Here is a 9,194-nt window from a genome sequence, read left to right as displayed (position 1 = left end):
CTCACTATCAGATCTAATGATCGTTAAGACACCTGGCTTAGATTAGGCCTAGCTGTTTCAGTTCATTTCAACAGACTTAGTTTGATGTCGCATTAACTTCAGTGCTGAAAGTTAAACCGGTAACCATCCTGTATCACTCAACCGGTCAAGTTCATTGTTAAGCAACATTCCCTAAAATTGGCGGCAACCCAAATGGTTGTCGGGTACGGCTCAGAATCTGTTGCATCTGGTTCCGGTAGTGCAGTCGGCGAGTGCTTCTGGCAGAAAGTAAAATTTCCCATCAATAGAGAAGAGAAACAGGTGATATTTTTGACGTTACTGAAAATAATAATTCATGTTCCAGAATTGCAAATGTGTAACTAAAGCTTAGCGAGTGAACAAGAGTTCTAATTAATAGTTAACACAAGTCGACTTAACAACAAATAATTTCTTTCGTACTTATTTAAAATCCGTTATCTCGTACGTTAATCACACCGTACTATGTTCGGATCTCCCCCCCCCTGGTGACTTAGTGGCAACTCTGAAGTCTTGTAACGCTAAAATCCAAGTATCAATACCAGCGGTGGGCAGAACACATGACTCACTGTGGCTTGGTTTTTGTTTTGTTTTGAATTTCGCGCAAAGTTACACGAGGGTTATCTGCGCTAGCCGTCCCTAATTTAGCAGTGTAAGACTAGAGGGAAAGCAGCTAGTGATCACCACCCACCGCCAACTCTTGAGCTACTCGTTTACCAACGAATAGTGGGATTGACCGTCACATTTTAATGCCTCCATGACTGAAAGGGCGAGCACGTTTAGTGCGATGGGGATTCGAACCCGCGACACTCGGATAACGAGTCGAGTACCTTAACAATCTGGCAATGCCGAGCCTGGCCCAATGTGTAGCTTTGTTATTAACAACGTTCGAACAAGAAATGTTTGCGAGACAAATACGCGAGAAGTGCGTTACAACAGTATTTAACTTATCTTTCTTCATTCAACTTCAAGATGCCACTAATGTGTGTAACAAATTACAATTTTTACATTAAAAATGAGTTTTCTACCATTTTTGTAACGTCGAGGTTATGAATTCTAAAACTATTAAAATGCAGATATTATTAAATATGATCCGTCGAAAGGTTATTTAATTACGAATAAAAGGCGTCTGTAATGTAAACATAGATTCCTTCGTGAACAACATGGAAATGTAGCACATGAATCGCTGTTACTAACAATTAGATCCGATATTTAAGATCTAGTCCGCCTATGTACAAGTTAAAAGAAAAAAACAAAACATTTTACAATTTCATTATAAGGTTAAGCATCAGAAAAGTCATAACGAAGCCTAAGAGAAATTTCGTTACCTTCCTCTTACCGTAGCAATCGCATATGCAAGCTGCTGCTACCTATTGACAACGTTTGTTATTACACTTAAAATACTTTATTATTGTTATTATTACCGCGCGTGTTGTTATATGTGAAAGTAATGTATTCCGAGTTAAAAACCGTAAAGTTGTCTAATTTAAATTAACGATCTCCAAGATAAAAAGTATTTGGACTTCAATTTACCAACTACTTTTTTTTTTCTTTATTAAACGGTTGTGGTTGGAGTTCACATATTGCATCGTAACAACTCATTTCCAGTTGAATGTTACCACATTCAGTACAAAGAAAGAAATAAAAAGCGAAATCACTAATTACCTACACAAAATACTTCAATATTCAGTTTCTTTGAAGTTAAGCACTAAGCTACTCAATAGGACGTTTGTGCTGTGCCCACCACGGGTATCGAAACCTGGATTTCAGCATTACAACTCCGCAGACGTACCGCTGGGCTTCTGGGGGATAATCATTCATAGAATCAGTTGCAATTATGATGTTTTGTTCACATTCTATCCATACATTAACAAATGAGCCATGTGACTAACAAGGGTTATGTAGCCACAGGTAATTTATAATGATTTCGTAGCTTTATATATATCGCTATGGTAACATAGCGTCAGTTTTATATCATTATGGTTCAACTATACATTGGCACAATTCCAATTAATCATCGTAGACTTCATTGGAGTTTTTAATTTAAATTACGCCCACATTTCGACATGTATATATATTGATGGAAAAAATAAAAGGAGAGAAGACGCCATCTTGTGTCATAGTAACAATCTAACATGCAATTTCCAGACTCGTTCGGGTAGTCTTATCGTGAGCACGACAAGCAGTTCATTTGGTGCTAATGTATAATTCCTTATTCATAACTAGTAACCTGAAATACTTTAGGAGTTTAGATAATATGTAATATATAGTCAAAACGAATTATTATTATTATTATTCAACGGACTAAAAAATTGTTAATTATTTTGTTTATTTCTTTGTCATCTACTCAAGATGTGAACTTTGTGAAGATGGCGCAAAGACCTAATATATTCCTTGATTCACCAATTCTGCGTCACACGTTACACAAATACTTAAGTTATTAATGGCGAGAGAAGTATTATACATTAAAAACAAACAAAAGGCTTACATTCTACTATCATACGAGACCTGCTCTATTGGTTCGCTTTTATAAACAGCACAGACGAGATGAGAATTCTGCGAAACTAATCAGAAGAAATAACGAATCGAAGGATAGATTAGGCCTCTACTGTCATCTTTTCTTAAATGAAATTTACGTTTGGTGAAAGAAATTCATAAATACAGGGCTACTTTTAGTTGCGACATCTAGTGGTAGGAAATATTTCGAATCTTTCATATAAAAATAAAAGGTAACATTAACGGTTCAATACAAAAAAACATTAAAAATTACAATTTATTACAAAATAAATTAATCATCTTTCAAAGATGCAATTGTGGAATTGTATTACATTCTGGACGAGTTTTAAACTTTTAAACTTGATTACATAATACAGACTTAAAAGTAAAACTATGATTCGTTATATTAACCATTATTAAGAAAAATATGTATTACCTCAGCTAAAAAGAAAAGTTCATATGTTTCTCAAACAGAATTTCAATAAAGATGAATTTACAAAACTTGTTAAAATTTTCGGAAGAATTTTCTAAAATACGATAAAAAAAAGCAGACACGAAGAAATTGAAGTATCTAATTACTGGATACAAAACATGAAACATTAACTTGTTAGTTTTCTATATACTTTAATTGAAATGTTAATATAGATATACGAATATTAATATATTAACATTCTAAAAAAAACATCCTTCGAGTTTGATGCGTAAGGTATATTAAAACATTTAATTAAAAATCAAGCTTTTGTATTAATAGATGACGCTACCTATGCTTAAATTTTTATATTATTTAGAGAACCGATACAATATGTGTGCGTTACGCTGCAGTCTTCTGAAAGAACTGGGCTTTTTCGAGAAATTCGGCTTTCCGTTGTTTTCGTTCTTTCTCATTTCGTCTCCTTTCTTCTTGCTCCAATCTAATTTCTTCTTCCAACTTTTTCGTGCGTTTTTGTTGTTCTATCTGCTTAAAAATACGTAAGTATGAAATAAAGTTTAGGTTTACGGCAATACGGAATGTTTCAATATCTGAAATCTACCGGATTGTTTTATTTAATACTGATAATCATGAAAGTTTACTACATTATTTTATTTAACAAGAAAAATATTTTTTTATGTGCAGGAAATGAACCTACTGTATTCGGTTGTATATCCACAAGTGCTAAAATGCAACTATAAAAACCTCAAATACATTCACATACCAACTCGTGAACAACGTCGTTGGAGGGCCTTAAAGTATGAAAAAAGAAATCGTAGTTTTGCTTCACTTCCCTTTAACATGGTCGTTTAAAAGTTCGCTTTTTAAAGTGTCCACCTGTTAAACAGGACAGATATTTTAAGAGCTCCTTCTGAACTCTGTGCTCTCACTAAATTTTTTGCTTCCCGGTATAAACTAGTTTGGCTAACGACGAGAAATTTATACCCAACTCGCTTTTTATATATAAAAAAAGGTAAACATTTGAAATACTTCAACACTCGTAAAATCCCAAGTAAATACTAAAAATTTGAAATGTCAAATTTCGCGAAGTTTGTTTTATTACAATATCGTAAAACATCCAATTTCACGTACTCCAGGTAACGAAGCTCAAAGGTTTTTTTTTTGAAATACTAAAAACAAAACAAGTTTAATTTTTACTTGTACAATGAAGTTGCATGCAATAAGCAACATATCACGCGAGAGTTTATTGAAATTTCGCGTGTTTTACAAAGTAAAAGACAATTACGGAGAGGACGCTGGAAGATTCACGTTTTTGTTGATAACCCACTTGGAAAATTCGATATCTGATCGCGAAGGTAACACTTTGTTGCCCCTTCCCCCCCCAGTGGCTCAGCGATATGTCTACGGACTTACAACGCTCAAAACCGGGTTTCGATACCCCTGGTGGGCAGAGCACAGATAGCCCATTGTGTAGCTTTGTGCTTAATTCAAACAACAAACACTTTGTTCATGTCCATCACTAGGATTATGGCCGAAATATACAGTTAACAACAAGGGCACCAAACTAACAAAATAATCTATTCTGATCTTTAAAAGTAAGAACACAATAAAAGTTATTCACATAAGTTTAATTCTCATCGTCACTACGCAAGTAACTAAGCTTGTTCTGATCGTAAATTGTAAAGTGAATCAGTTAGGGTCAGTCTCTAATATTCGTGCGTATAGTTTTACAGGGTTAGTTCAAATAATCCACGGAGTGATAATTAAATTACGCATATAACAAAGTTACTGCCTCAATTTCCTCGTATCTTTGGGAAAAAACAAATTAGAGTTTTATATTACAGAAACCTAACCAGTATAGCAGATTATACACTATGGTGTTGACGTCTGTTTCGTTGATATGTCATCAAGAGCTACATATATGGGATTCTAAATGAAATAAAAACTTGGTCCGATAAAGTCTGATATTAAGTAGCATGGATTTTTCTTATAATTTTGGTTACAGTAAATGTCCTGAAATCATTTCCAACAGACACTATTATTACGCTTACCTTAGCCTCGAAAAATGTCTTGGCGCCACCAACGCCAGCCTTCTCGACGTCTATATTTGCCAGATTGGCCAGTTCCAGTAATCCACTGTTAGCCGATAACTCTCCTGCTCTAGCTCTCCAGAAAATCATCAAGAACTGGAAAAAGAAGTCGTAGAAATTAACAGACAAGAAGAAACTGAAAATTAAGTCTTTATTTAAGCTCCATTTATTATTATTTGTTATTATTATTATTAGCGACATATCAACGAAATGGTTTTTTTAATATATTCTGTCTACAACTTTTACAAAATATAAGTCAGAGTGCCACAGGCCCACAGAAATAGAATCCCTTACAAAATTTACGTTTCTTTTGTTCTATAACCTTAGCACTGTTTCATAAGATCACAATACATTTTTAATTACCATGTACTACTGTACAAGAGTAAACATGAACGCATATACACACACACGAACACAAATACCAGTAGCTACATTCTAATTAAGTTTTCTTTGGCGCCCTCTTGTACCAAAATGAGGAATTAACACTTTAGATACAAAAAAAAAATACTCGTATCGATTTTTTTATTAAAATCCTTGGTAGAGCTAAGTTACAAGATATTCTGTCGTAAGAAAAACAATAAACTAACAAAAAATTATTCAGTGCGTTAGGATTTACGTTTTGTCAGTTTAAAAAAATGAAGAAACATGAAAACCATCATTCGTGAAAATTTGTACATTTTTTATTCTTGGTTTGTTTCGAATTTCGCGCAAAGCTACACGAGGGCTATCTATGCTAACCATCCCTTATTTAGCAATGTAAGACTAGACGGAAAATAATTAGTCATCACCTTCCACTGTGAACGAACAGTGGGATTGACCATCAAACATAGCAACATCATCTTGAATATATTTAATAAATATTTTGAGTATTTTCGTGTTTCATTCAGAGATTAATTCAGGTGTACTGAAGAGAGATTTCACTTCTGTGCAAAAGGCCCTCTGCAGCTCAGTATATTTTGTGGAGTCCCCCCGCTGAGATAGCGGTAAGTCTACGGATTTACAAAGCTAAAACCAGGGGTTCGATTCCCCTCGGTGGACACAACAGATAATCTGATGTGGCTTTGCTATAATAAAAAAAAAATTTGTGGAATTTTAATTAACTTCACATCCCATTTCTTCCCCCCCCTCCCGGTGAAAAGTTCAGAATTCAACATTAGCTTCATTGTTTGAGAACAAAACTCCACAACTGGTTATTTACTTCGTGCTGAACCAACCTCCAAAGTTTACCGTTGCAATCCCAGGAGGTAGGAACTTTTTCCAGTACTACGAATATTTCTTCACCCAAAACAGCAACGTGTTCAAGTTACATTTGTCCAAAAACGAAATAATTTAGTCAAATTACATTGGGTGTACACGAGGGTGAGGCGTTTATTTAAAAACAAAAAAAAGGGTGTAAAATCTCAACAACATGCAAGGTTAAAGCCACAGCTGTTGTCGACCTTGGTGGAAAGGCGAACTTCGTTATAAAATAATTCTTCGATTCATTCCTAAAACAGAGAAAATCAGTGTAACTAACTTATTTACGTCACGCCGTAGATATCACCATGTATTAACAACGCTGTGGTTTTAACAAGATACACAAGAGTTTACGCTACGCACTCTAGTAACCACTTATCAGATACTTCTACACAACATTCTCAATCTTAGATGTAATGAGGATATTTCGAACAACGACAAAACACAGAAAAACAAAGGGAGGGAAGCAGTATATTAGTTGTTTTGAATTAAGCACAAAGCCACACAATGGGCTATCTGTGCTCTGCCCACCCCGGGTATCGAAAGCCGGTTTTTAACGTTGCAAGTCTGCAGACATACCGCTGAGCCACTGGGGGGGGCAGTATATTAGTTACAGGTAAAATAGACACACCCTGGTTCATGGTTTAATACCTCACGAAAATCGATTCTATTGTCGTTATTTTCGTCCACTTCGTGGATCATATTCTTGAGGGCAAGATGGGTCTGTGGAGCTCCAAGCTTTTCCATCATCCTCTTCAAGTCCTCGAAGTCTATATATCTGTCACCACCAGCATCATACCTGGTTGGGTGACAAAATAAATAGTGACAATAAATTCCCTGAACGATTATGAACAGAATTACAAAACCTAATCTATCACAGTTAAAAAAAACCCTGAAATTTCACACTTTTGAACTTAGCTGCGTGTTCTTCTGTGTAACAACTGGTGCAAAGTGTTTCGAGTGTACACACCACATTTATTGTAGTAGTGACTGCAGTACCACCATGCAGCCGTTTTTAAATAACGCGTGTAGTCAGTTTCACGTTTAACTTCTGGCTATAGGTTAAATCAGGATTACAGAGCATCTCGTTTATGAGACATCGTATAAACATAAAATTTGAGTGCTTGTATTTTAAGCTCGAGGTCTTTGAAACATAACCTCTCTAGGTTTACACGAGTTCTGAAAACTGGTTTGGATGTCCAAACAACCAGATTGAAACTCTAGAACTGTTTGAAGGGCCCTAATCCTGATTTCGAAAGGTTAATGATACCTGTTGATTTGTCTCCCTTTCGAGGTTTATAAGAGGTTCTTCTCAGATATTGCTTAATGAAAATATTGTTTATCCTAAAATCATCGAAGAGGTCAAATCTTGCCATATATTACTCAATGTAATCCATCACAGAGACTCAGCTGATAGTGGACGGTATAAAACAAGTCAATAATTTGAGGGTTGAGAGAGATGCTCCATTACATGATCATTACATTCAAAGCTTCTTTCTCTCTCCCTCAGGGATCGGTATAGCCAGGTGGTTAGGGCGTTCGACTCGTAATTTGAGGGTCGCGGGTTCGAGCTCCGTCACACCAAAATGCTCGCCCCCTCCCCTTTTAGCCGTTGGGTACATTAAGTGACAGTCACTCCCGCTATTCGTTGGAAAAATTGTAGCCTATGGTGAAGACTAGCTGCCATTTCTCGTCTTACACTACTAAATTAGAGACAGCTAGGGCAGATAGCCCTCGTGTAGCTTTGCGCAAAATTCCTAACACACACACACACACACACACTCTTTCTTTCTTATCCGAGAGTTTCTAAACTAGAGCTGAAACTAAACCCAGACTCGAGATAACACACGCACACACTTTCTTTCTTATCCGAGAGTTTCTAAACTATAGCTGAAACTAAACCCAGACTCGAGATAACACACACACACACACACTCTTTCTTTCTTATCCGAGAGTTTCTAAACTAGAGCTGAAACTAAACCCAGACTCGAGATAACACACACACTCTTTCTTTCTTATCCGAGTTTCTAAACTAGAGCTGAAACTAAACCCAGACTCGAGATAACACACACACACACACTCTTTCTTTCTTATCCGAGTTTCTAAACTAGAGCTGAAACTAAACCCAGACTCGAGATAACACACACACACACACACACTCTTTCTTTCTTATCCGAGTTTCTAAACTAGAGCTGAAACTAAACCCAGACTCGAGATAACACACACACACACACACACACACTCTTTCTTTCTTATCCGAGTTTCTAAACTAGAGCTGAAACTAAACCCAGACTCGAGATAACACACACACACACACACACACTCTTTCTTTCTTATCCGAGTTTCTAAACTAGAGCTGAAACTAAACCCAGACTCGAGATAACACACACACACACACACACACTCTTTCTTTCTTATCCGAGTTTCTAAACTAGAGCTGAAACTAAACCCAGACTCGAGATAACACACACACACACACACACACACTCTTTCTTTCTTATCCGAGTTTCTAAACTAGAGCTGAAACTAAACCCAGACTCGAGATAACACACACACTCTTTCTTTCTTATCCGAGTTTCTAAACTAGAGCTGAAACTAAACCCAGACTCGAGATAACACACACACTCTTTCTTTCTTATCCGAGTTTCTAAACTAGAGCTGAAACTAAACCCAGACTCGAGATAACACACACACACACACACACACACTCTTTTTCTTATCCGAGTTTCTAAACTAGAGCTGAAACTAAACCCAGACTCGAGATAACACACACACACTCTTTCTTTCTTATCCGAGAGTTTCTAAACTAGAGCTGAAACTAAACCCAGACTCGAGATAACACACACACACACACACTCTTTCTTTCTTATCCGAGAGTTTCTAAACTAGAGTTGAAACTAAACCCAGACTCGAGATAACACACACAC

The 9,194-nt window shown here is 36.2% G+C and overlaps 1 protein-coding gene across 2 annotated transcripts in view; it reads right to left on the bottom strand.

Annotated features, from left to right (window-relative positions):
- Window positions 1-1,538: 1,538 nt before the first annotated feature.
- The window catches only part of LOC143227847 (EF-hand domain-containing protein D2 homolog), a 16,174-nt gene continuing 8,518 nt past the window's right edge, over window positions 1,539-9,194 (bottom strand). The window contains exons 2-4 of one of the 2 annotated variants that reach the window (XM_076459168.1): window positions 6,919-7,066; window positions 4,993-5,127; window positions 1,539-3,469 (exon numbers count right to left, since the gene is read on the bottom strand). In XM_076459168.1, the coding sequence (XP_076315283.1) occupies window positions 3,323-3,469; window positions 4,993-5,127; window positions 6,919-7,066 (430 nt within the window). In that variant the 3' untranslated portion in view covers window positions 1,539-3,322. The remainder of the gene's footprint in view (window positions 3,470-4,992; window positions 5,128-6,918; window positions 7,067-9,194) is intronic. The other variant, XM_076459170.1, reaches the window with a different exon arrangement.

The sequence above is a fragment of the Tachypleus tridentatus genome, chromosome 10, assembly GCF_004210375.1.
Source record: "Tachypleus tridentatus isolate NWPU-2018 chromosome 10, ASM421037v1, whole genome shotgun sequence".
Lineage (NCBI taxonomy): Eukaryota > Metazoa > Arthropoda > Merostomata > Xiphosura > Limulidae > Tachypleus > Tachypleus tridentatus.
The sequence above is the reverse complement of the archived record's forward strand: the minus strand, read 5'-3'. Positions and strand labels throughout refer to the sequence as shown.